This window comes from Crassostrea angulata, chromosome 10 (genome assembly GCF_025612915.1).
Source record: "Crassostrea angulata isolate pt1a10 chromosome 10, ASM2561291v2, whole genome shotgun sequence".
Lineage (NCBI taxonomy): Eukaryota > Metazoa > Mollusca > Bivalvia > Ostreida > Ostreidae > Magallana > Magallana angulata.
Genome location: NC_069120.1, coordinates 53,562,706 through 53,590,672, shown reverse-complemented (window position 1 = coordinate 53,590,672; position 27,967 = coordinate 53,562,706). Strand labels below are relative to the sequence as shown.

The 27,967-nt window shown below is 36.4% G+C and overlaps 2 protein-coding genes across 2 annotated transcripts; one reads left to right on the top strand and one right to left on the bottom strand.

The window, feature by feature from the left end:
- Window positions 1-1,459: 1,459 nt before the first annotated feature.
- Window positions 1,460-22,267, bottom strand: LOC128165417 (mediator of RNA polymerase II transcription subunit 23-like). The gene is made up of 6 exons (XM_052829921.1): window positions 22,159-22,267; window positions 11,268-11,442; window positions 2,717-3,225; window positions 2,436-2,559; window positions 2,108-2,193; window positions 1,460-1,983 (listed from the first exon to the last, which is right to left on the bottom strand). The coding sequence occupies exons 1-3, from the start codon at window positions 22,223-22,225 to the stop codon at window positions 3,021-3,023; spliced, it is 447 nt and encodes a 148-aa protein (XP_052685881.1). The 5' UTR covers window positions 22,226-22,267; the 3' UTR covers window positions 1,460-1,983; window positions 2,108-2,193; window positions 2,436-2,559; window positions 2,717-3,020.
- On the top strand, window positions 16,684-27,967 carry LOC128165414 (uncharacterized). The gene is made up of 2 exons (XM_052829919.1): window positions 16,684-16,813; window positions 24,190-27,967. Exons 1-2 carry the CDS (start codon window positions 16,791-16,793, stop codon window positions 26,198-26,200), a joined length of 2,034 nt encoding a protein of 677 aa, XP_052685879.1. The 5' UTR covers window positions 16,684-16,790; the 3' UTR covers window positions 26,201-27,967.

Genomic DNA, 27,967 nt, shown 5'->3' with positions numbered 1-27,967 from the left:
TCCACAGAGTGAACTCTGTAATACAGCACAATAACTATCTCTCAACAGACTGCTACACAAAGTGAACACACACAATCCACAGAGTGAACTCTGTAATACAGGACAATAACTATCTCTCAACAGACTGCTACACAAAGTGAACACACACAATCCACAGAGTGAACTCTGTAATACAGCACAATAACTATCTCTCAACAGACTGCTACACAAAGTGAACACACACAATCCACAGAGTGAACTCTGTAATACAGGACAATAACTATCTCTCAACAGACTGTTACACAAAGTGAACACACACAATCCACAGAGTGAACTCTGTAATACAGGACAATAACTATCTCTTAACAGACTGCTACACAAAGTGAACACACACAATCCACAGAGTGAACTCTGTAATACAAGACAATAACTATCTCTCAACAGAATGCTACACAAAGTGAACACACACAATCCACAGAATGTACTCTGTAATACAGGACAATAACTATCTCTCAACAGACTGCTACACAAAGTGAACACACACATCCACAGAGTGAACTCTGTAATACAGGACAATAACTATCTCTCAACAGAATGCTACACAAAGTGAACACACACAATCCACAGAGTGAACTCTGTAATACAGGACAATAACTACCTCTCAACAGACTGCTACACAAAGTGAACACACACAATCCACAGAGTGAACTCTGTAATACAGGACAATAACTACCTCTCAACAGTCTGTTACACAAAGTGAACACACACAATCCACAGAATGAACTCTGTAATACAGGACAATAACTACCTCTCAACAGACTGCTACACAAAGTGAACACACACAATCCACAGAGTGAACTCTGTAATACAGGACAATAACTATCTCTCAACAGACTGCTACACAAAGTGAACACACACAATCCACAGAGTGAACTCTGTAATACAGGACAATAACTATCTCTCAACAGACTGCTACACAAAGTGAACACACACAATCCACAGAGTGAACTCTGTAATACAGGACAATAACTATCTCTCAACAGAATGCTACACAAAGTGAACACACACAATCCACAGAGTGAACTCTGTAATACAGGACAATAACTACCTCTCAACAGACTGCTACACAAAGTGAACACACACAATCCACAGAGTGAACTCTGTAATACAGGACAATAACTACCTCTGAACAGACTGCTACACAAAGTGAACATACACAATCCACAGAGTGAACTCTGTAATACAGGACAATAACTATCTCTCAACAGACTGCTACACAAAGTGAACACACACAATCCACAGAGTGAACTCTGTAATACAGGACAATAACTATCTCTCAACAGACTGCTACACAAAGTGAACACACACAATCCACAGAGTGAACTCTGTAATACAGGACAATAACTATCTCTCAACAGACTGCTACACAAAGTGAACACACACAATCCACAGAGTGAACTCTGTAATACAGGACAATAACTACCTCTCAACAGACTGCTACACAAAGTGAACACACACAATCCACAGAGTGAACTCTGTAATACAGGACAATAACTACCTCTCAACAGACTGCTACACAAAGTGAACACACACAATCCACAGAGTGAACTCTGTAATACAGGACAATAACTACCTCTCAACAGACTGCTACACAAAGTGAATACATACAATCCACAGAATGGACTCTGTAATACCCACTGTCTTCTTCTCTGTCCCTCCTTACAATGGGTGTTGTTCAGCTCATAGCACCATTAAATCAATTGTTTACATGGCTTTTTCACAGAAGAGGAACCCTTTCTAGTCCTGTACAAGTATTTCAAATTCAACAAGCCAAGGATTGATCCTCAGGTAGACATGGGCGGGGCCAGTGGGGTCATGGCTTCCTCCAGGTTGATGTGGGAGATAAATCTCAGACGTAAGGTCAGGGCCTGCCGGAAGTTACGGATGATCTTCTCAATCTCATTCTTCACACTGTCCCCCACAAACATGTACTTGATGTGGTATCTAAGTATGGGTCAAGGTCATCGAGTTAAAAAGAGAATTTATTTTTCTAGAAAATGTATTGAATTAAAACATATACTCATAAAAATTTTTTGGTATGCCTTGTAAATACAGTTGTTAAGGATACAGGAAGTCTGTAATTGGGTCAAGGTAGCGGAGATGGTCACATGACTTGTCCACGTTGACCAGGATCTCTTAAAGTTCCACAACCAACTGCCAAAACAAGAAGTCAATATGATCTACACATACAGGCCATAAAACTAAGATTAGCACGCTTTCGATCTCAGCCTAACTTTTCCACTATATGCTCCTATGTAAAAGTGAGACCATGATAAAAAAAGAACTTGTCTAAGATTATAGGCCCAGGGCAAGAAGTTGATCAAAGAGTTAAAGCTCTGAATTCTGAATGGAAAAGCAAACTCTTGCTATGACCTTGACACAGATATAAGACTGACCTCCATCAGACTGCGGGTCCGCTCGGAGTGGAGCCTCTGTAGGAACGGCCCCACCAGGTGGCACACATTATACAGGAACTGCTCCTCCATCTTCACCACCGGCTTAAGGTGGTCCGGCAGGAATCTGTAAACATCATAATTCATAAAATTCATTCTCATTGGCCATGGCTGTCAGATTCAATCAACAGTTAATTGGTATGTACATTATCTAGAGATATTGTCAGATTAGAAGTGGCTGTAATTGTCGTAATAAACATGGATCTGTAACTACAGTGACTCACTTTTCCACTATTTATACTCTTGCAGCCTCCACGTTGCCCGTTTGAGCGTGTTTTTGTTGTCTCTGTGATGGGACTGGGCCTTGAAGAACTCGGCCAGACTCGGAGGGAAGTTGGCCAGTGTGTTGGGGGACCAATTGTGGGGCGTGTTAGCAAAATTCAATGCATAATCAAGTCATTAGGAAATTAAGCAAACTTAATAACAGCTGTAAAATTAATATGAGTCTATACCTAATTTTTAATACTTTTACAGTTCTGATCATTTGACAACACTCCCCTTAAAAAAAAACTACAATCATTTTTAAGATTACTCCTTATGACTTGATATATTTAAATCCTGACCTGTGACGTGCATGGCCCAGGCTATGGTGAGGACCAGCACCCTGTTCAGTTCCCCCGACTCATTGGACAAGAACCCCGGCCTCCCTGGATCATTGAATATTCGGGACAACTGGGGTTGAACCTCAAAACTCCCGAGTCCTGTGATCAACCTGAGGGCTGTGCTCTCCATACTGAGAATAAAGTAAATAGACTAGAGAGGCAGATAATGGAATCCCCTATAGAAATACAAGTATAAGTTTATAGGTGTTTTGAGATAAGAATAGGTTATGTAAAGACAATTTACAGCAAAATCTAAAGAAAGACCTTGAAATCATTTTATTAAAAAATAATTAAATGAATAACATACAGTGTCATGTCATTGTATATTACCTACTACTGACCATAGTTGTACTTACTTCTAGTTAACTTATCAGAGATGTAGCAGGTTCTGTTCAACTTATCAGAGATGTAACAGGTTCTGTTCAACTTATCAGAGGTGTAACAGGTTCTGTTCAACTTATCAGAGATGTAGCAGGTTCTGCTCAACTTATCAGAGATGTAGCAGGTTCTGCTCAACTTATCAGAGATGTAGCAGGTTCTGCTCAACTTAACAGAGATGTAGCAGGTTCTGTTCAACTTATCAGAGATGTAGCAGGTTCTGTTCAACTTATCAGAGGTGTAACAGGTTCTGTTCAACTTATCAGAGATGTAGCAGGTTCTGCTCAACTTATCAGAGATGTAGCTGGTTCTGCTCAACTTATCAGAGATGTAGCAGGTTCTGCTCAACTTAACAGAGATGTAGCAGGTTCTGTTCAACTTATCAGAGATGTAGCAGGTTCTGCTCAACTTACCAGGGCTGTAGCTGGTTCTGTTCAACTTATCAGAGATGTAGAAGGTTCTGTTCAACTTATCAGAGACGTAGCTGGTTCTGCTCAACTTATCAGAGATGTAGCTGGTTCTGTTCAACTTATCAGAGATATAGCAGGTTCTGTTTAACTTATAAGAGATGTAGCTGGTTCTGCTCAACTTATCAGAGATGTAGAAGGTTCTGTTTAACTTATCAGAGATGTAGATGGTTCTGTTCAACTTATCAGAGATGCAGAAGGTTCTGTTCAACTTATCAGAGACGTAGCTGGTTCTGCTCAACTTATCAGAGATGTAGCTGGTTCTGTTCAACTTATCAGAGCTGTAGCAGGTTCTGTTCAACTTATAAGAGATGTAGCTGGTTCTGCTCAACTTATCAGAGATGTAGCAGGTTCTGTTCAACCTTATCAGAGATGTAGCAGGTTCTGCTCAACTTATCAGAGACGTAGCTGGTTCTGCTCAACTTATCAGAGATGTAGCTGGTTCTGTTCAACTTATCAGAGATATAGCAGGTTCTGTTTAACTTATAAGAGATGTAGCTGGTTCTGCTCAACTTATCAGAGATGTAGAAGGTTCTGTTTAACTTATCAGAGATGTAGATGGTTCTGTTCAACTTATCAGAGATGTAGAAGGTTCTGTTCAACTTATCAGAGACGTAGCTGGTTCTGCTCAACTTATCAGAGATGAGGCTGGTTCTGCTCAACTTATCAGAGATGTAGCAGGTTCTGTTCAACCTTATCAGAGATGTAACGGGTTCTGCTCAATTATAATAAGTGTTACAGGTTCTGCTCAACCTACCAGAGCTGTAGCTGGTTCTGTTCAACTTAACAGAGATGTAGCAGGTTCTGTTCAACTTATCAGAGGTGTAACAGGTTCTGTTCAACTTATCAGAGTTGTAGCAGGTTCTGCTCAACTTATCAGAGATGTAGCAGGTTCTGCTCAACTTATCAGAGATGTAGCCGGTTCTGCTCAACTTAACAGAGATGTAGTAGGTTCTGCTCAACTTACCAGGGCTGTAGCTGGTTCTGTTCAACTTATCAGAGATGTAGAAGGTTCTGTTCAACTTATCAGAGACGTAGCTGGTTCTGCTCAACTTATCAGAGATGTAGCAGGTTCTGCTCAACTTAACAGAGATGTAGCAGGTTCTGCTCAACTTACCAGGGCTGTAGCTGGTTCTGTTCAACTTATCAGAGATGTAGAAGGTTCTGCTCAACCTACCAGAGCTGTAGCTGGTTCTGTTCAACTTAACAGAGATGTAGCAGGTTCTGTTCAACTTATCAGAGGTGTAACAGGTTCTGCTCAACTTAACAGAGATGTAGCAGGTTCTGCTCAACTTACCAGGGCTGTAGCTGGTTCTGTTCAACTTATCAGAGATGTAGAAGGTTCTGTTCAAATTATCAGAGACGTAGCTGGTTCTGCTCAACTTATCAGAGATGTAGCTGGTTCTGTTCAACTTATCAGAGATATAGCAGGTTCTGTTTAACTTATAAGAGATGTAGCTGGTTCTGCTCAACTTATCAGAGATGTAGAAGGTTCTGTTCAACTTATAAGAGATGTAGATGGTTCTGTTCAACTTATCAGAGATGTAGAAGGTTCTGTTCAACTTATCAGAGACGTAGCTGGTTCTGCTCAACTTATCAGAGATGTAGAAGGTTCTGTTCAACTTATCAGAGATGTAGCAGGTTCTGTTCAACTTATAAGAGATGTAGCTGGTTCTGCTCAACTTATCAGAGATGTAGCAGGTTCTGTTCAACCTTATCAGAGATGTAACGGGTTCTGCTCAATTATAATAAGTGTTACAGGTTCTGATCAACCTACCAGAGCTGTAGCTGGTTCTGTTCAACTTAACAGAGATGTAGCAGGTTCTGTTCAACTTATCAGAGATGTAGCAAGTTCTGTTCAACTTATCAGAGATGTAGCAGGTTCTGTTCAACTTATCAGAGATGTAGCACGTTCTGTTCAACTTACCAGGGCTGTAGCTGGTTCTGTTCAACTTATCAGAGATGTAGCAGATTCTGCTCAACTTACCAGGGCTGTAGCTGGTTCTGTTCAACTTATCAGAGATGTAGAAGGTTCTGTTCAACTTATCAGAGATGTAGCAGGTTCTGCTCAACATATCAGAGATGTAGCTGGTTCTGTTCAACTTATCAGAGATGTAGCAGGTTCTGTTTAACTCACCAGGGCTGTAGCTGGTTCTGTTCAACTTATCAGAGATGTAGCAGATTCTGTTCAACTTATCAGAGATGTAGCAGGTTCTGTTCAACTTATCAGAGATTTATCAGGTTCTGCTCAAATTACCAGGGCTGTAGCTGGTTCTGTTCAACTTATCAGAGATGTAGCAGGTTCTGTTCAACTTATCAGAGATGTAGCTGGTTCTGCTCAACTTATCAGAGATGTAGCTGGTTCTGTTCAACTTATCAGAGATGTAGCAGGTTCTGTTTAACTTATAAGAGATGTAGCAGGTTCTGTTGAACTTATCAGAGATGTAGAAGGTTCTGTTCAACTTATCAGAGATGTAGCAGGTTCTGTTCAACTTATCAGAGCTGTAGCTGGTTCTGTTCAACTTATCAGAGATGAAGCAGGTTCTGTTCAACTTATCAGAGATGTAACAGGTTCTGCTCAACTTATCAGAGCTGTAGCTGGTTCTGTTCAACTTATCAGAGATGTAGCAGGTTCTGCTCAACTTATCAGAGATGTAGCAGGTTCTGTTCAACTTATCAGAGCTGTAGCTGGTTCTGTTCAACTTATCAGAGATGTAGAAGGTTCTGTTTAACTTATCAGAGATGTAGAAGGTTCTGTTTAACTTATTAGAGATGAAGCAGGTTCTGTTTAACTTATCAGAGATGTAGCTGGTTCTGCTCAACTTATCAGAGATGTAGCAGGTTCTGTTCAACCTTATCAGAGATGTAACGGGTTCTGCTCAATTATAATAAATGTTTAAGGTTCTGCTCAACCTACCAGAGCTGTAGCTGGTTCTGTTCAACTTAACAGAGATGTAGCAGGTTCTGCTCAACTTATCAGAGCTGTAGCAGGTTCTGTTCAACTTATCAGAGATGTAGAAGGTTCTGTTCAACTTATCAGAGATGTAGCAGGTTCTGTTCAAGTTATCAGAGATGAAGCAGGTTCTGTTCAACTTATCAGAGATGTAGCAGGTTCTGCTCAACTTAACAGAGATGTAGCAGGTTCTGTTCAACTTATCAGAGATGTAGCAGGTTCTGTTCAACTTATCAGAGGTGTAACAGGTTCTGTTCAACTTATCAGAGATGTAGCAGGTTCTGCTCAACTTATCAGAGATGTAGCTGGTTCTGCTCAACTTATCAGAGATGTAGCAGGTTCTGCTCAACTTAACAGAGATGTAGCAGGTTCTGTTCAACTTATCAGAGATGTAGCAGGTTCTGCTCAACTTACCAGGGCTGTAGCTGGTTCTGTTCAACTTATCAGAGATGTAGAAGGTTCTGTTCAACTTATCAGAGACGTAGCTGGTTCTGCTCAACTTATCAGAGATGTAGCTGGTTCTGTTCAACTTATCAGAGATATAGCAGGTTCTGTTTAACTTATAAGAGATGTAGCTGGTTCTGCTCAACTTATCAGAGATGTAGAAGGTTCTGTTTAACTTATCAGAGATGTAGATGGTTCTGTTCAACTTATCAGAGATGCAGAAGGTTCTGTTCAACTTATCAGAGACGTAGCTGGTTCTGCTCAACTTATCAGAGATGTAGCTGGTTCTGTTCAACTTATCAGAGCTGTAGCAGGTTCTGTTCAACTTATAAGAGATGTAGCTGGTTCTGCTCAACTTATCAGAGATGTAGCAGGTTCTGTTCAACCTTATCAGAGATGTAGCAGGTTCTGCTCAACTTACCAGGGCTGTAGCTGGTTCTGTTCAACTTATCAGAGATGTAGAAGGTTCTGTTCAACTTATCAGAGACGTAGCTGGTTCTGCTCAACTTATCAGAGATGTAGCTGGTTCTGTTCAACTTATCAGAGATATAGCAGGTTCTGTTTAACTTATAAGAGATGTAGCTGGTTCTGCTCAACTTATCAGAGATGTAGAAGGTTCTGTTTAACTTATCAGAGATGTAGATGGTTCTGTTCAACTTATCAGAGATGTAGAAGGTTCTGTTCAACTTATCAGAGACGTAGCTGGTTCTGCTCAACTTATCAGAGATGTAGCTGGTTCTGTTCAACTTATCAGAGCTGTAGCAGGTTCTGTTCAACTTATAAGAGATGAGGCTGGTTCTGCTCAACTTATCAGAGATGTAGCAGGTTCTGTTCAACCTTATCAGAGATGTAACGGGTTCTGCTCAATTATAATAAGTGTTACAGGTTCTGCTCAACCTACCAGAGCTGTAGCTGGTTCTGTTCAACTTAACAGAGATGTAGCAGGTTCTGTTCAACTTATCAGAGGTGTAACAGGTTCTGTTCAACTTATCAGAGTTGTAGCAGGTTCTGCTCAACTTATCAGAGATGTAACAGGTTCTGCTCAACTTATCAGAGATGTAGCCGGTTCTGCTCAACTTAACAGAGATGTAGCAGGTTCTGCTCAACTTACCAGGGCTGTAGCTGGTTCTGTTCAACTTATCAGAGATGTAGAAGGTTCTGTTCAACTTATCAGAGACGTAGCTGGTTCTGCTCAACTTATCAGAGATGTAGCAGGTTCTGCTCAACTTAACAGAGATGTAGCAGGTTCTGCTCAACTTACCAGGGCTTTAGCTGGTTCTGTTCAACTTATCAGAGATGTAGAAGGTTCTGCTCAACCTACCAGAGCTGTAGCTGGTTCTGTTCAACTTAACAGAGATGTAGCAGGTTCTGTTCAACTTATCAGAGGTGTAACAGGTTCTGCTCAACTTAACAGAGATGTAGCAGGTTCTGCTCAACTTACCAGGGCTGTAGCTGGTTCTGTTCAACTTATCAGAGATGTAGAAGGTTCTGTTCAACTTATCAGAGACGTAGCTGGTTCTGCTCAACTTATCAGAGATGTAGCTGGTTCTGTTCAACTTATCAGAGATATAGCAGGTTCTGTTTAACTTATAAGAGATGTAGCTGGTTCTGCTCAACTTATCAGAGATGTTGAAGGTTCTGTTCAACTTATAAGAGATGTAGATGGTTCTGTTCAACTTATCAGAGATGTAGAAGGTTCTGTTCAACTTATCAGAGACGTAGCTGGTTCTGCTCAACTTATCAGAGATGTAGAAGGTTCTGTTCAACTTATCAGAGATGTAGCAGGTTCTGTTCAACTTATAAGAGATGTAGCTGGTTCTGCTCAACTTATCAGAGATGTAACAGGTTCTGTTCAACCTTATCAGAGATGTAACGGGTTCTGCTCAATTATAATAAGTGTTACAGGTTCTGATCAACCTACCAGAGCTGTAGCTGGTTCTGTTCAACTTAACAGAGATGTAGCAGGTTCTGTTCAACTTATCAGAGATGTAGCAAGTTCTGTTCAACTTATCAGAGATGTAGCAGGTTCTGTTCAACTTATCAGAGATGTAGCACGTTCTGTTCAACTTACCAGGGCTGTAGCTGGTTCTGTTCAACTTATCAGAGATGTAGCAGATTCTGCTCAACTTACCAGGGCTGTAGCTGGTTCTGTTCAACTTATAAGAGATGTAGAAGGTTCTGTTCAACTTATCAGAGATGTAGCAGGTTCTGCTCAACATATCAGAGATGTAGCTGGTTCTGTTCAACTTATCAGAGATGTAGCAGGTTCTGTTTAACTCACCAGGGCTGTAGCTGGTTCTGTTCAACTTATCAGAGATGTAGCAGATTCTGTTCAACTTATCAGAGATGTAGCAGGTTCTGTTCAACTTATCAGAGATTTATCAGGTTCTGCTCAAATTACCAGGGCTGTAGCTGGTTCTGTTCAACTTATCAGAGATGTAGCAGGTTCTGTTCAACTTATCAGAGATGTAGCTGGTTCTGCTCAACTTATCAGAGATGTAGCTGGTTCTGTTCAACTTATCAGAGATGTAGCAGGTTCTGTTTAACTTATAAGAGATGTAGCAGGTTCTGTTGAACTTATCAGAGATGTAGAAGGTTCTGTTCAACTTATCAGAGATGTAGCAGGTTCTGTTCAACTTATCAGAGCTGTAGCTGGTTCTGTTCAACTTATCAGAGATGAAGCAGGTTCTGTTCAACTTATCAGAGATGTAACAGGTTCTGCTCAACTTATCAGAGCTGTAGCTGGTTCTGTTCAACTTATCAGAGATGTAGCAGGTTCTGCTCAACTTATCAGAGATGTAGCAGGTTCTGTTCAACTTATCAGAGCTGTAGCTGGTTCTGTTCAACTTATCAGAGATGTAGAAGGTTCTGTTTAACTTATCAGAGATGTAGAAGGTTCTGTTTAACTTATTAGAGATGAAGCAGGTTCTGTTTAACTTATCAGAGATGTAGCTGGTTCTGCTCAACTTATCAGAGGTGTAGCAGGTTCTGTTCAACCTTATCAGAGATGTAACGGGTTCTGCTCAATTATAATAAATGTTTAAGGTTCTGCTCAACCTACCAGAGCTGTAGCTGGTTCTGTTCAACTTAACAGAGATGTAGCAGGTTCTGCTCAACTTATCAGAGCTGTAGCAGGTTCTGTTCAACTTATCAGAGATGTAGAAGGTTCTGTTCAACTTATCAGAGATGTAGCAGGTTCTGTTCAAGTTATCAGAGATGAAGCAGGTTCTGTTCAACTTATCAGAGTTGTAGCTGGTTCTGTTTAACTTATCAGATATTAAGAAGATTCTGTTCAACTTATCAGAGATGAAGCAGGTTCTGTTCAACTTATCAGAGATGAAGCAGGTTCTCCTCAACTTATCAGAGCTGTAGCTAGTTCTTGTCAACTTATCAGAGTTGTAGCAGGTTTTGTTGAACCTTATCAGAGATGTAGCAGGTTCTGCTCAACGTATCATAGGTGTAACAGTTTCTGCTCATCATACCACAGCTGCAGCTGGTTCTTGTCGACTTAACAGAGATGTAGACGGTTCTGTTCAACTTATCAGAGATGTAGCAGGTTCTACTCAACTTATTAGAGTTGTAGCTAGTACTGGTTGACTTTGCAGAGTTGAAGCTGGTTCTGGTTGACTTACCAGAGCTGTAGCTACTTCTTATTGTTTTACCAGAGCTAAAATTGGTTTGGTTGACTTACCAGAGTTCAAGCTGGTTCTGGTTGACTTACCAGAGTTGTAGCTGGTTCTGGTTGACTGACCAGAGCTATAGCTGGTTCTGATTGACTGACCAGAGTTGTAGCTGGTTTTGGTTGTCATACTAGTGCTGTAGCAGGTTCTGGTTGACTGACCAGAGCTGTAGTTGGTTCTGGTTGACTGACCAGAGATGTAGCAGATTCTGTTCAACTTATCAGAGGTGTAACAGGTTCTGCTCATCTTACCAGAGTTGTAGCTGTTTCTGGTTTGTCTGTGGGGACTGACTGAGGTGGTGTAGGTGGCTCAGCAGCTGTATGCGGTAGTGGGGCTGGGTGTGGTGCAGGCGGTAGCTGAACATCTCCAGCAGTGTGTGGAGGATGCCCCAGGCATTGTGTGTGAACACAGTGGGCAGTAACTGACCTGTCAGACAATCAATCAACAGTCATTACATCTAATTACTCAATGTTTTTGAAATTCTTTTACATGCTATCTTATAAAAAAAAAACAAATCTCGTAGCTACATGTTCATATGCAGTGATATAATTATTAATTAGATAACAACTGTATATAATATTTCTTATAACAACTGGATAATAAACACTGCATTTAATAGGCTATGTTATCAAAGTGTAGCCAAACATTGCTCAATTCATGTAACCACAATAGCAATGTATTTGAAGGTTTAAAAAAATTGTAATTCCAGGAATTATCATTCTACTGAAACTATGTCAATTTAAAAAGCAAAAATGAGGAAGTCATCTACAAAGCCAATATAAAACCAGAAAGAATTGTAATAAAAAGTCTAAAAATAAATGGAATAAGAAAGTGACAAAATCATGATCATATTTGGGCAGATGGAATAATGGATTACCAAAGTTAACATGATTCCAGAATTGTCAATAAGATTTTGAATGGAACAAAAAAATTAAAAATTTAAGGGGCAAGTGCTAATTTAATGTTAAGGGGATAAAGAGTGCAAAAATCAGCAACTGGTGAGAACCTCACACCCCTAAACACTTTTCAGAAATCCGTTTATATTAGTATGTGTTTCAATAATTAATGTAAAGATTTGATCAAGCTTGTAATATAATAAAGGAAATTTTTCATATTTTTTGTAATTTTACATGTGGCCTATTTTGTTAAAATATTGCATATCTGCATTTAATTTCAATTGGTTTAAAAGTTTTAATATATTTTATTCTCTAAGAGATAAAATGATCAAAGAAATTAATTAACAGATGATTATTTTCTTTTCTTTTTAAAAAAGTTTGAAGTTTGTCCAGTGTGACACAATTTACATTAATTTATTTAAAAACGAAAATAATTGAAATATATATATGGTTTTCCTTTCCTTGCGGATCAAATAAATAAGGAAGTTTTTTTTCGGGTTTTTTCTGGGAAATCGAGGACAAAGCCCAATTCCAAAAGTTCATTAAATCTCAAAATAGAAAATCAGGGGAAAAAACACAAATGATAAAAGAAAACTGAAATACGTGTATATAATAAAAAAACCCAGCAACACATGAACTCTAAATACAGTCAAACTTCGTTGTCTTGAACTAGATGGGACTGGTTAAAAGCCTTGTATCGAGATATCCGAGTATTTGAGATATCAAGAGAAAAATACTTAACATTTAAGTCATGTTTGGGACCTAAAAATCACTTCAACATATCCATTGTATTCGAGATATCGGTGTTCGAGATACCAAAGTTCAACTGTACATGTAATTATATATAAATTTTCAAAATTGAGAGAACCTAACAACAGAACTGACAACTTTAAAAAGATCAATTCTATGTAAGAATCAAAGTTCGGTGCCCACACGTACAGTAACAGATTTTCTTCTTGACAATTTGGTAAACTTTGATGAGTAAAAAAGCCTAACATCATTTATTTGATGCTAATAATATGTGCATATGGTCCCATTGCCATGGTAGCACTGAGGGTAAAGATATGATGTAAAAATAGCATTTTAATGCTTATTATAACGGACCGTTATTTAGAATTATTACTGATCCTTCATGTATATGCAAATTATGTATTCCCTGGGTTGTCATGTATATGTTTTGTAGGATCTAGAACTGAATTGAATAGAACTGAATTGGAGTGAATTAAAAATAATCATCATTATCAAAGTGAAACATTTTATTTTTTCGTGAACACTGCCAACCGCTATACAAGGGCAACATTGATTATGTTAGACCCAGAGGGATGAAATATTAATACATAAGCGGACCTAGGGCTATATATTTGCATATAAAGAAACAAACCAAACATTTAGAAACATCGGCCTTATTTTGTCTGCTCAACATAAAACATGAGATTGATTTCGTGCTCAGTCAAATTCCTATATATCCTTGGCAACAAATTTTTTTTCTTTCAAATTTTATTGTCATTTTCAAAATTATTACAAGAAATCAAAGAAACAAAGTAAATATTTATTGGCACTCACACACCCTTTCATACACTTGCACACATAACTATCAGAAACATTCTAATTGTTTACAGGAAAATTACAGTCCAAAAATATTTTTCCAGTTTGACCATTGTTTGTCAAATTTTACAATTTCACATGATTTAATTGATATGTATCTTTCAACTTTATATTTGAAATAGATATGTTGTAGTAGTCCCTTTAAGTGAGGGATCTTTTTTTGTTTTAAACAGTTAAAAATATACTGTGTGGTATACAAAATTATAAAGTTTACAACTTCGTTACCCCAATTTAGAGGTATTTCACCAACTATTACATTGGTAATATTAAATCAAATTCTATTTGTAGTTTTACAATAGATATGCATGCTGAGTTTATTCCATAAGGGCAGTATTTCTAAACATTTCATAAAACATGTGGAATTGATTCTACATCTTCTTTGCAAAAAGAGCAACAATCATCAGTGCTTACATTAATTTTTTTAAGATAGCATTTTGTAGGCAACATTCTGAAAAGAATTCTGTACTGAAGCCACTGTACTGAGGTATCAGCACTTGTTTTAAAACATAGTTTAAAGAACTCTTTAACTGAAACATTAACTTCCAGATGCATGGATAATTAATTCAGTGTTCCATTTCTGAATAGCTTTTGGTATAATGTCTTTACTATTAATAAGATTGTACAAGGTTTTCGAACATTTTTCAAACAATAAAACATAACCAAAGTAAAATGGAATGTATGGATAGTGATCTTTTTTAACATCAGATCTTTTTATGGAATGAGATCTAAGGAAACTAGATATTGCATTAATAACACTATTGTAGAGCATTGTACATATATTAGACAGTCTATAAATTTGTACAAAATCACGCTGTTTCAAAAACTGACCGTCTTCATCTAGAAAATCACCTATAGTTTTAATACCATGTTTATACCAGTTATAGACAATGATAGGTTTATTACCAACACATATATTTGTATTGTTCCATACTGGCAAATCACATACATTTGTTGTAGATACTGAATTGTCAATTGTTCTTAAAACTTTTAACCATGAGTGTAGAACATCTTTCCAAAAAAAGTTGCAATGAATTATTATGTTTTGTACATATTTGTCACCAAAGTCTTACAAATGTTTTACCACTTTGTTACCATGAATATCTAAAAAAAAAAATCTATCCATGGTTTGTTATCTTTTGTTAACCTCTTGATCCAAGAACATTTTAATGACACTAAAAAATTGTTAATATCCAAAAAATTGTTAATATCCTTGGCAACAAATTGTCGCAAGTCAGATATTCTGCCACTCAAAGGAATTATGCAACAGATGTTCCAAATCCTTGTATATGTTATGCTAGCAAACCGCTGCACTGGGCTTCCATCTTTATTTTAAAACAGCTAGTTGACCAGTCAATATTTATCCGACAAGTTAATATTTCAATTTCATGACTATATTCATCTATAGAGATTCATAGTGAGAATATACTTCCCGGTAAATCAACAATTAACAATAACCAACCAACAGAAGATGAAAGGTCGAGCTCATAAACCCATGTAAATATTCTAACATTGCTTGACAATGCTGTACATAAAGATCGAGCTCATAAACCATGTAAATATTCTAACATTGCTTGACAATGCTGTACATAATAGAAATTTATGCATTAATCAATTGGAACAAAATTCTCATAAAAATCGTTGAATAATTTTAAAAAAATCTTTGTTTTAATATACAAATCTACAGAAATCATTATGTTCCAAACTGCTTCTAAAGTTATTGAAATTGTGATCCCCATTTTAATAGCAGTTATGTAGACAATCTGTTTCAGTAGCATATTTATAACTGGCTAAACTTATATTAGATTTGTAATTTCAAAAGGGTCATAACTTGCCAAACTAAATACATGTGATTTTTTATCCAACAATATCTGACATTCATTTTTTTCCTGATTCTTAATTTTTAATTTTTTTTTGCATTCTCATACATATGTTGTATATGTGCCCCAGGTCCCTGTCTTCAGTCGATAATTTCCCATGTTCCAATTTATTGGTTTGACAATATGCAATATCTGCATACATTTTTTAACTATTTTGTTTTGTTCAAATTGATAGATTATTAATTAAATGCTACAAGTTAACGAGTTACGAGTAAATGATTACAAGTTAAATATAAGCCATTTTTGGCATAGAACTACAGGAGAAAACATTAAAGAGCATTATGGGATGTTGCCAAAAAAAAATTCTTGATGAATCTGTAGTTCGTTATTTTTCCCATGCACTGGTTCTTAGAGCTTGCTTCGCTTGCCAGTGCTGCGCTACAAGCAACAAAAAATAACAAATCAATCGTAATAATAAGCAACCAACAGTGAATAACAAATCAACAAGAGATGTTTGTGAAACACTTATCCCCCCCCCCTCCCTTGGAAACATCCAAAAAAAGTCCATGGGCCATAACTCTGTTGAAAATTGCGCTATCTAACCCAAAATCAAACTTGATCTAGATATTATTTAGATAAACCTGTATATCAAATTTCATTCCAATATGTTCATCCTCTGCGAAGAAAATGAGCGGAAACTGCAAATAACTAGAATTTTTCTACGTCCAAGGGCCATAAATCTGTCGAAAATTGCTCGATCGTACCTTATATCGAACTCAACCTAGATATTATCATGATAAATCTGTATACCAAATTTGATTTCAATATGTTCATCCTCTGCGAAAAAAAATGAACGGAAACTGCAAAAAACTGGAATTTTTCTAAGTCCAAGGGCAATAATTCTGTCGAAAACTCTTGGTGGACCGACCGACTGACCAACAGACAGACAGCAGCAAAGCAATATGCTCTCCCTTCTTCGAAGGGGGGCAAAAAAATAACCAAACAATTAAATGTGAATAACAACCTCCATAGCTCAGCACAAAACAGATTGTTCCCAGAGTTACAAGAAAGGTCTGGCCAATGATAAATAATCGACCATCAGTGAAAAATGAACTAATGATAAATAACCAACTAACAATAATGACCAACCAACAACCCGCAAATAACCAACCTACAAGTTACAGATATATATAACTTAAAATGAATTCAAAGCTATATTTAATGAACTCTAGTTAATAAAACCAAATTAGATTTATCAAGACATAAATAATTATTATAAAAAGATCCCAGGAAAAAGGAAATACAACCTGATACATAAATTTGAATTTGCAAACAGAACTAAGGAATAGGGGAAAAAGAATTTGAAACAAGAGAATGACTGGAGCGTTTCAGCTACAAAATAATAACATTTAAATTTTTTTGAAAAATTTACATTTACATATCTGGAAGAGAAAAGATGGGGTCAGTCTCATCAAATATGTAAGTACATTACTGAACTTGATTTATTTCTAGGGTAAAATGTTTTCCATGGTTAGTTTGAAAATTATTTTTTCATCCTGGGGGTATGGAACACATCCAAATTCATGTACATAATTATGTTAATACAAGTACTTGTTTAATATGCAAATGACCTCTGACTCTGGTCCAATACCCAACCTATTACCTGGAGCTCCAGAGTGGTCGGTCCAGTCTTTACCACGTACCCGTTTACATCTATCTTGTCTTATCTATGATGTACTAGCTACAATGCATATTCCGTGCTCAACTTAGGAAGGAGTCCTTTTGTTATCAGACATACTTCTTATGTTAAGAACTTCATAAAACTTTTTACACATGAGTCAAACAGATCGTATAACCAAATGATTAAGGTATCAGTTTAATCAAATTTGACCATCTTGATTCCCCATTAAGGTCAGGTCAAGGTCACTACCTTTTTTTCTCACCTTCCAGGACGATAAAAATAAATGTAGTTACCTGCAGTTATGCGTTAGTCACGTCTGTTTAAGATATAATGTTTCTATTCTTCAATGAAATGATAGAATATCATAATGTTTATCAGCTTATCTTACTTAATCGAAATATATTTAAACTAAAATTGGTATTATTTAGCCCGAATTGCATCTTAATTTCTTAATTTTAAAAATATTTTGATTATTTTTTTTTACTTCTAATATTAAAGTATTTTTGAATTTGACATATTATGAAGACTTTACATAAATTAAAGATAAAAATTTACAGAAAAGCTAATAAATTGACCATGCATAAAATAAGATAGAAAATCTCATTTTAGTGATTTTTTCACACATACCTATTTATAGAACTAGAACACTAATTTTTCACGGAACAATTTGAGGCCTTTCCACCTTTCATAATAATTTTTAAAAAATCCCAAAAATGTTGATAACTATTGAGTAATTAGAGAAAAATCCGAAACAAATAAAAAAAAAATTATATCTGCAATGCGGTATTGATCCGAGAACCCTAAGATTTGTAGGCGAGAGTGTTGCCAACACGCTATTTCGCTTGTTACTTGATAGAAGGTAAAATTTGTTGTGTAGTCAATTTGAATGACGATAGAAAGAAGATATGGAGCGTTCTTCCGTCCATCTAAAGTTGATACCCAATATTATGAAACCTTTAGAATAGATACGGGCTTAGCGATTGGTTGAAAGGACAGTATTTGTTCATCAGTTTATTAATAAAAATCAGTGCTGCTTGTAAACAATGTAGCCGGATAGCGTTGACTAAGAAATCAACAGACCTGGTCAAACTTTCGTCGCGAGCGGCTATTTGAAGGTGTGGGAACATTTGTTGGAACTCAGCTGATGCGAATTCTCCTTGTGATTTGAAGTGCACATGCTCAGAAATCTATCTACTGTCATGCATTTGTGGATTACAAGTACGGAAAATCGGAACTGAATTAAGAAGAAAGAAGAACTAAATTCATATAGAAAGGAAGAGTTATCTTTCGTAGAACTTCAACACATATCGTCACAGGTTGCTGATAAAAATGTAAACACAGATTTTCAGTGAAATTTGAGCATGAATTTATTAGATACAAATATCGAAGCGTTGAAATTTCATTTCTCGGGATGATGGTTTGATGCCGCTGGAGTGGATAACTTTCTTCAATATGGTTCATTTCATTTGAAATTTGACAGGCAGGGGTGCAGAACAATCCCATGAATTTTTTCCAAGTTCTACAGAGATTTACTGGAGCTGGAATTTTTATTTGGAGACGTAGTCTAAAACATGGTCTGAAGTCAAATCGCAATCAGAGTTTCAGACTTTTTAAAAATTCTGTCAAACGGTTGTAAAACTCTGCTAGGTGTTACTTTAAAAAAAAATATTTAAATTTCAAGTTCAAATATCGAGGGTCAAGTTCATAATTATTATAAGAATTCAATCCTTGTATAAAAGGGAAGGGGGGGGGGCGCTAATTGAACATATCACTGAATCTAATGTATATGTTGCATACTATATACTTATAACACATCAGTTCTAAGAGGTCAAGCTCAAAGGTCAAGCCTAAAAAAATAAAAAATAAAGGGGGTGTTTAAAAGAGCTAATTGTAAATATAAATGAATCTGATATGTATATGTTTAATTTACTTGTAACACATCAGTATTTAAAGGTCAAGGTCAAAGATCAAGTCAAAGTCAAACCTTAAAACTAGAGATCAAGTCAAAGTCAAACCTGAAAACTAGAGGTACTGTGAGCAAGCTCACAATTGAAACCCCCCGCTAAGAAAAAATCATAACTGCTGTATTTTTTCTATTATAAAAAATATTGGATGAATCTATTTCATCGTCCATTTTCTAAATAACAACTGCTCTATTTTTTAAAACTGTTAATGCTTATATGAGTACACAAACCAATTTCTATTCTTTAAATTCCATTTAGTTCAAGTTAACTGTTAATGCATGAGGACATTTGCATCCTTATGTTAACAAACATGACTCGAATCAAACAAAATTCCACATGTCAAGCAGCCACTTAATATAAACATTTTGAATTATTGGTATACTGAGCCCGATTTTTTTTAACAATGACCTTGAACTTCCTCAATTGACCTTTGGTCAAGGTCATGAAACACTCTCAGGTTATCAGCATTCTAGATGTGAATTAAGAACTTCCAATATTTGTCCATTAGAAAGATATTGACTGGACACGAGTTTTACACTTTTCTGCAAGTGACCTTGGCCTTGCCCAAATGACCTTGGGTCAAGGTCATGACAAACCATTAGGTCATAAGCAATCTTTGTGTGAAGTAAGAACTTCCAATGTTTCTCCATAAAAAAGATATGGACCGGACACGAATTTTGCACTTTTTCTGTCAGTGACCTTGCCCTTGCCCGAGTGACCTTGGTTGAAGGTCATGACACACCCTTAGGTCATAAGCAATCTTTGTGTGAAGTAAGAACTTCTAATGTTCCTCCATAAGAAAGATATTGACCGGACACAAATTTTGCACTTTTTCTGCCAGTGACCTTGACCTTGTCCAAATGACCTTGGTTGAAGGTCATGACACTCCCTTAGGTCATAAGCAATTTTTGTGTGAAGTAAGAACTTCTAATGTTTCTCCATAAGAAAGATATGGACCGGACACGAATCGAACAGATAGACGGACGGACGGACGGACGGACAAGGTGATTCCTATATACCCTCCCCCCCCAAACTTCGTTTGCGAAGGGGTATAATAAGGGGGGTGTTTGAAAGACCCAATTGTACATATAAATGAATGAATGTGTTTTTGAAATCAGTGAAATTCAAAGAGGAATAACTGCCAGAAGGGGACATTGAACCCTTTTGGGATCAATAGACTGAAGAAGTGTACTGAAGACTTTGGTAAACGTTTCAAGTCTCTTTCTCTTATGGTTTCAGAGGAGTAGCAATAACAAGAATTTTGTTTAAAAGGGGCAATAACTCACTATTTCTAGGTGGGAGCTGAAGAGCTACATTTTGAAATGTCTTAAGATGTCCTACTACATACATAAAATTTCTCTATATCACCCTAAACAAAAGAGATCTTAAAACTCATGAATACATTTATTTTCAAATGACCTTGACCTTTGACCTTTATGTCATTTTGATCGGATAAGGTAGACGCTTCCATCCCAAGTGGTTCAAAGTCTCTATGACAAATAGTTAAAAAGTTGGAAGTGATTTAATGGAAATTTAAATACTTTCAGGGACATTAGAGAGGTTTAGCAGACCAACGTGTACGTGTACTTGTACGTGTAGGTTACAAGTTAGAACTACGCGTACCAGCTCAATTACTTTTCTTGTTTAGCAGTTGTAACGTGTACTTGTACGTGTAAATGTTTTAATGTAATTATGGATATCCTCTCCTACTAAGCTGAGAATGTGGGTTATAGACGAAAAGTAGGAATTCTGCATTTTTTAATTTTATTAAACATCATTTATTATATATGCACATTTTTATTTATCGCAAATTAATAAGATAATGGAGCCACTGCATGTTTTGGAGGAAGAGATGCGTGAAATAAAACTCCAATAACATATTAAACACTAATGAAAATTTATGTTGGTAGATATCAGTATTCGCACTGAATATTCAGGCTTAAGAAAAGTTAACATTTTTATTAAAATAAAAAGGCAACAGGGAAACAGAGGCTACAAGTTCGACCTTACGGGTACTTTGCAATTTACACGTATGTTCATTCGGGTACATACGTGTAGAAATTCGTCATTACACAAACTGATGACGTAATGCACATATTTTCCGTTCTACACGTACACGTACGCGTACACGTTGGTTTGCTAAACCTCTCTAATAACTGATAGAAGGGGGTTTTGGACCCTTTCGGTATGAATAGAATGAAGGAGCAACTAAGTGAAATACAGACCTTAGTAAAAGTTTCAAGTCTTTATCTTTTATGGTTTCAGAGGAGTAGCGATAACAATCCCTTTATACCAAAAGGGCAATATCTTTGTACGTTCTGCCTTATGTTATCAGGCAAAAGGTCATTTGGTGCCATAACTTTTAAAGGTCAATCACATAAAGAAAAAAGTGTTTCAATATCTCTTGAAATAAAAAATCTGTCCCTGGAAAAAAAAATAAAAAAAATAAAATAAAAAACAGAACGAAATCAAAAGGTCTTTCACCTGAAAGGTGGAAAGACCTAACAAGAGGCCCATGGGGCCACGTCGCTCACCTGAGCAACAATGGCTTAATATGGGTGTTCAAAGGATAATGTGCCATATTGCCCCTCGATAGAGAAACAAAAAAAGAATAACATAAAGTTTCCAAATTTTATACTTATTTCCCAACACTTAATCTTTGACATTGTAGCTTTATGAAATACCATTTTGACCAAAAACAAGATATTAAACTAAATTTTTGGTAGGCGTACACTGTTAACTTCCAATTCCCTTTATTTTAGTTCTGCCCCCTCACTTTATAAAACGATCAAATTATATATGAGAGCATGCATATAGGTACATAGTTACATTTTCGTCTTCAACTACTAGCTAGTTATTGTATTTTATTTAAAAAATTCCTATATTTGAAAGAAAAAATTGAATTTCAATGCGCTCAAATTATACACATTCAGAAATTTCATTGGTCTTCTGCATATAAACGATTGTTGTTTACCAGGCGTGAAATCGTTCTATAACCTTACTCACTTGATCAACAAATCCAAGTCCAAAAATTGGCACCCACCCCCTATTTCAACCCCTCTTATTTCTTTACTTTCTGCACTACTTCTTCAATCCAGCATTTATTTTAAACAGTGATAAATTTACTTTTGAATAATCATTATTTCAGCAATTAATTCAGCCAATCACCTTAGCCATACCTTTTTCTACGCGGCTCAATCTTAACACTTCCTCTGATGTCAACATCCGGTGCATTGGTACTCTCATTCCTTAAGGCCGTTTGTCATGCGTCAACATTCAAACATGGCTGCCGCAAACTGCTGCAGAAACAAGGAACTTTCGTTTTCGATATGGAATACCAAACCCGAAATTATAAACTAATTGACCGCGATTACCTCTTTATTTTCATTTTCGTAAATTACTCAAATTTAGAACAGAATTCGCCTATAATTTTTGCAATTACATTTTCCTTTCCATAAGGATTATTTATGCTAAATTACGTTGAATTCGACTCAGTAGTTCTTGAGAAGAAGGATTTTTAAAATGCACCCCCCTTTTTCTACAGTTTCGAGATTTTCTCCGTTTTATATAAAGATCATTTCTGCAATTTTTAATCATCTCTCCATGGGATGCTTTGTGCCAAAATTGGTTGAAATTGGCCAAGTGGTTTTAGAGAAGAAGTTCAAAATGTGAAAAGTTTACAGACAGACAGACGGACCGACACCACCTGTGACATTTGGCGCCCAACGTACAAATACCACGGTCACTCCCTAGGAACATGTTTCACGACATTTCCTTAACTTGTAGAGTTCTATCGTAAATTCGAGTACGAATTTCTACCAAGAGGGGGAGTATGTCACCGTGTTCACATGTGTGTGACTGTCAGTCAATATATCGGGTCTCAATAGCCCAGTGGTTAGAGCGCTGGCCCTGGGTTTGAGTCCCAGTTGAGACTTGACTTTTAACCACCTGTGACATTTGTATCCACAACAAATATTAAGTTTTATTGTAAGTTAAAGAAAATTAAGAGTAAAAAATGAAGATAATGCATAATCTACACTAACATTTTTTTTTACATAAGAGTTGATGTTTATGTAATCCTATTCCCTATGTACGAATTAACTGTATGAAATCGGGTTAATTTGTTACCTTGTTCCTAAATATTTCAATTGTGGAATTGATAAGCTTGATCGCCTTCATTCAACATGTTAAATTTGTCTTTCTTGCTTGATGCTAATATGATTATAATAATGTATCAAAATATGGATACTTGATAAAGACTAATTTTAAAATCAAGCAAAATAACTCGACCAATCAAAGTATTAAATAAATTAAAATACTAACAATTTAACGACCAAAGAGAGAATATTTTAAAAAGATAAGGGCTGACATGGTACACGTATGTAAACAATTGACAATATTCTTCTATAAAAAGCTTTACAGTCACATTGTTGCGTTGTTTTAAAAACTACTTGTTATTTATAGAATAAATAAATGCCATAAAAAAGTTACAAAACGAAGAAATCCACACGTGGTAATAATAGAAATAAAGCATGGAAAAAAAAAAAAAGAAATCCACACGTTCACGCACAGTAAAAACGCAAATCAATTTTTCTGTTACACGCATGATCCTGCACGATACATGAACTATTTAAGGTGGTATGGGACACTTCCATGTTTTGACGTATTGTTTATCTAAATAAACAATAAAATGAATTGTAATTATATAAGTAGTTTCATTCCCACCATTGTCACCTAACGTATAGGGTAGTGGGTTAGAGGGCTTACTTCGAATCTGTAAGTCATGAGTTCGAATTCCGCTTGGAATTTTACAATTTTTAACTCTCCAAATATCTTTAAAAGCTAATTTTTGGTTAAATATTGTAAAAATTTGAAAATTTTAAACCGATGAAAGTATTTCAATTGTAATGTACTTCAATCTACATTAATATCAACAGATGTCCCATACCACCTTTACACGATTCGCTCGTCAATTATAACGTACGTGTTACCACTGTAACTTATTACATGTATCACTGAATAATATGATATCCTTGAATATACCTTCAAATGGAGTGCAAAGAATTTATCAAAACATTACTACTTTAAAATATTAATATAAAAAATTCAAGAATTAAGGAACTACCGTTAAATATCAACCACATTCATGCATCAGCAAATCAACATATATTATAACATAATTGAATGAAAATTTATTCTTCTCAATTTAGATTAGTTAAACTCCAACACATGTCAGAGTCAGTGTTTGTGGGACTGTGTAAGATAGTGGGGACCTCACAACAGGTGGCAATGAGGAGAGAGACTCACGACATCAGGGAGATGGTGACGAGACGAGCGATATCTAATGATGGGATCATTGAGATGGTGAGTGGAAGTCACAGAGAAGGATTCAGACTGAAGGGATCTGATTTGGACTTAATGTACTGGCCAAACCACCACCGAGTGATCATGGACCTGTCTCAGTCCGAGTTTTACAACACAGCCAATACAACCTTGATTCTCTCTGACAGTTCAGAGAGTCCACCAGGATTCACTCTATTTCAGTTACTGACATCAACAAGATCCATATTCGTTCAATCAGCATGCGTCAGAATGAATGACAAAGTCTATATATCTAGTTCCATACACAGAGGGTTAATTTGTTCTTCAATATTTCCTTCTCATAATACTACTGTACATGGACCCTGCTCCAGTGGTAATCTAGCAGGGAAAATAGAATATGACACTGCCTGGTGTTTTGTTTGTGACTTTTGGCCTCTGTCTGCCTCCTCATGGATAAACAGATGTCGCTCATGGCCTGATCCTGAAGTTGTCAATGATATTGTCAGAAATGGATGCCACTTTGTAGCAATAGGACACCCATTTGGACCATATGAATATGAAGAATGGAGAATTTCTTTTTCACGAGCAGAGTATAAATGTGTATCAGCAATGAACCATTGTCAGTTTTTGACTTACGGATTGTTAAAGTTGTTCCTAAAAGAAGTTATAAATCAACAATCAGAAGAAACCAATGAACTGTTGTGTTCCTATCACATGAAGACAACTATTTTCTGGGCAATTCAACAAAACACACTACCTCACTGGTGTCCACAAAATCTCCTGGTTGGTTTCTGGGTTTGCTTTAAACTCCTCCTTAAATGGGTGTATAAGGGGATCTGTCCAAACTTTTTCATCCCACAAAACAACATGTTTCTGACAAAGGTCTATGGCTCAGCACAAAACAGATTGTTCCTACAGTTACATGAGTTGTACAAGAAAGGTATGGCCTGTCTGTTACAGAGTTCCTCTATCAGGTCCTACATCTTTGATGTCCTGTACAATCCTAGAGCTTTTGTTTGTACAGATGAGAGTGTAATGAGGTATGAGTTTGATTATGACATAGACATTTATCGTAACATCTCTACACTTAGTGCAATGAAAATAAGTCATCCAAAATTCAAAGACACAGTAGAACAGTTAATACATTCACCCCTGACACAGCAACAAGTTCTCATATTACAGAGACTTACAACCTTTATCCTTCAGCACACTGCTTTTATATTAAACAACATGTGCACGAACACAAGTGTCAACAAACATATGTATATTGCAGACAAAATGTCCTGTCACATGTTGAAATTAGCAGCCAAGTTTGGATGTGTTTCTGACATGTTGTACATTGCCATGTATTATAACAAGACACTCAGATACAGGGAAGCTTTATCTGTTATAGAGATGGCAAAGGTCAAGTTAGCACAGCCATATCTGATGTATAATATACATGTAGACAGAGAGAGGTATAATGAGGCTGTAGGGGGACAGTCCTGGTCTACAAAGATGAGACATGCTGTAGCATGGGATATAGAACTTGACACCAGAATCTATTATATCAGTGAGCTAATACCAGAACAACAGTCTGCTCTACAGAACAGCGTGCCTGTATTAGATATCCCAGTGTTTGTAATGTTACACTTCCTAGAGTTCTTGTGTTACAGACACATTGATACAACATTATCACAAGCAGCTCTAGATGAGCTACAGGTCCTAGTCCACCATGATCAGGGACTGTATATACATGATCTACAAAGAGAAATCTCCTGGGAGATCCTGGGGATCTGTCAACAGATCACAGGGAACCTCCAGTCTGCTCTATACTCATACCAACAGTCACAGATCACACAGTATCCATTTCACAAAATACAAACAGCTACACAAAGAAGAATTCAGGATATAGTATGAACAGCTATGAATTAGTACATATTAATGGTTTATTAATTCCGAACAAGCCTGATTACAATTAAACCTTCCACTAGTTTCTTAATTCTGATACCATGTGAACAACAAGTTCCACTTTTGTGTCATTGCCTGGTTCTTGATATAAAAAGTTAACATTGTTTGATGGATAAATATTAAAGATAATGGGAGTTTATGCTTGATGAATTACTTCTGTTACAATGTGTGCAACCTGAGCCAACAAGGCAGGAACATTCCCCACAAGAAGAAACTTTTAAGGTGGAATGCTAAATCAAAATTTCATTTTACAAATAATTTAAGTATCATTTCTGAAACATAATTTTGTTGTACAAAGGAGGATCATTTCATGCTTTCCATTTCATAAGGAAGTGGAAAATCTATTTTGGTTGCAAGTAAGATAGTGTAGAACTTAAAATTCGCTGTTAATAAAAATAAGATCTTGATTTCTTATAACTCATTCCAGAAAATTCAATACGACTCCTCGTTTTTTTTAATGAAAGAAAATAAAAATCTTCTTTTTTTTGCATCCTATGTAAAAACTCACCCAAAAACATATATTACCATTTGGTGTACACATTGGAAATCTGTGACGTTCTTTTCTATAACACATAAGTAAGTGTCATCATGCGTTTTGAATAGAGTTATTATTGTAAGATGAGTTACATGACCAATAATACATGTACAAATAAAATTTTAAATGAATACAAATATAAATGTAAGCATTGAATGCTTATTTTTGGATATCATCTGTGCAGACAAACCCACATAAACCCACATATCCACGATATTAATTTGTCTTCAGGACCTGGTGTGTTAAAGGACCGACATTATCCCAAAATGAGCATTCAATGATTAAATACTTCAATTCTTTTTTCTTTTTTCTTTTTTTTTTTAAACCTTTTATTGTCCCATCACTTAATATAAAGCAATATATTTGGTGCCAGGGTTGGGGCCCTGGGATCACCAAGTACTAAGTTACATACAGTTATATATAAATATATAAACTTGTACACTTTCGTGAGAGGATTTTCTCTTTAACATTTATACATCATTCATCCAAACACATGCATATGAAAATATGTAGACAACTATAATTTTACGTTAATCTTGCTTTTGCAATAGATAATTGTATTACATCATCTGTAACTGCATAAAAAATAATGATCCTTTTTCTTAAAACATTATCAGGTTCCATCGCTTGTTAAAACTTCAATTCTTAAATGTCTTTTTTAGAAAAGATATGTTAGCTAAGGCAAACTATTGAATAGGTCCCAGCATGTTACATACCTGTTTATTGAGTCCCAGCATGTTACGTACCTGTTTATTGAGTCCCAGCATGTTACGTACCTGTTTATTGAGTCCCAGCATGTTACGTACCTGTTAATTGAGTCCCAGCATGTTACGTACCTGTTTATTGAGTCCCAACATGTTACGTCCCTGCTTGTTTTAAGTCCCAGCACATAACGTACCTGTTACTGAGTCCCAGCACTGTTTACCTGTCTAGTGAGTCCCAGCATGTTACGTACCTGTTTATTGAGTCCTAGCAAGTTACTAACCTGTTCATTGAGTCCCAGCATGTTACGTACCTGTTTATTGAGTCCCAGCATGTAACATACCTGTTTATTGAGTCCTAGCATTTTTCTTACCTGTTTATTGAGTCCCAGCATGTTACGTACCTGTTTATTGAGTCCCAGCATGTTACGTACCTGTTTATTGAGTCCCAGCATGTTACGTACCTGTTTAGCATGTTAC

What these genes read in the sequence shown, in the direction of transcription:
- LOC128165417 (XM_052829921.1), bottom strand. Translation starts at nt 22,225, where the DNA reads ATGAGAGTACCAATGCACCGGATGTTGACATCAGAGGAAGTGTTAAGA. An exon ending in ATTGAGCCGCGTAGAAAAAG is followed by an intron (nt 11,443 to 22,158) that starts GTATGGCTAAGG and finishes ATTGTCTGACAG; the next exon opens with GTCAGTTACTGCCCACTGTG. An exon ending in CAGAAACAGCTACAACTCTG is followed by an intron (nt 3,226 to 11,267) that starts GTAAGATGAGCA and finishes CTTTATTCTCAG; the next exon opens with TATGGAGAGCACAGCCCTCA.
- LOC128165414 (XM_052829919.1), top strand. Translation starts at nt 16,791, where the DNA reads ATGGGGTCAGTCTCATCAAATAT. An exon ending in GGGTCAGTCTCATCAAATAT is followed by an intron (nt 16,814 to 24,189) that starts GTAAGTACATTA and finishes TTCTCAATTTAG; the next exon opens with ATTAGTTAAACTCCAACACA.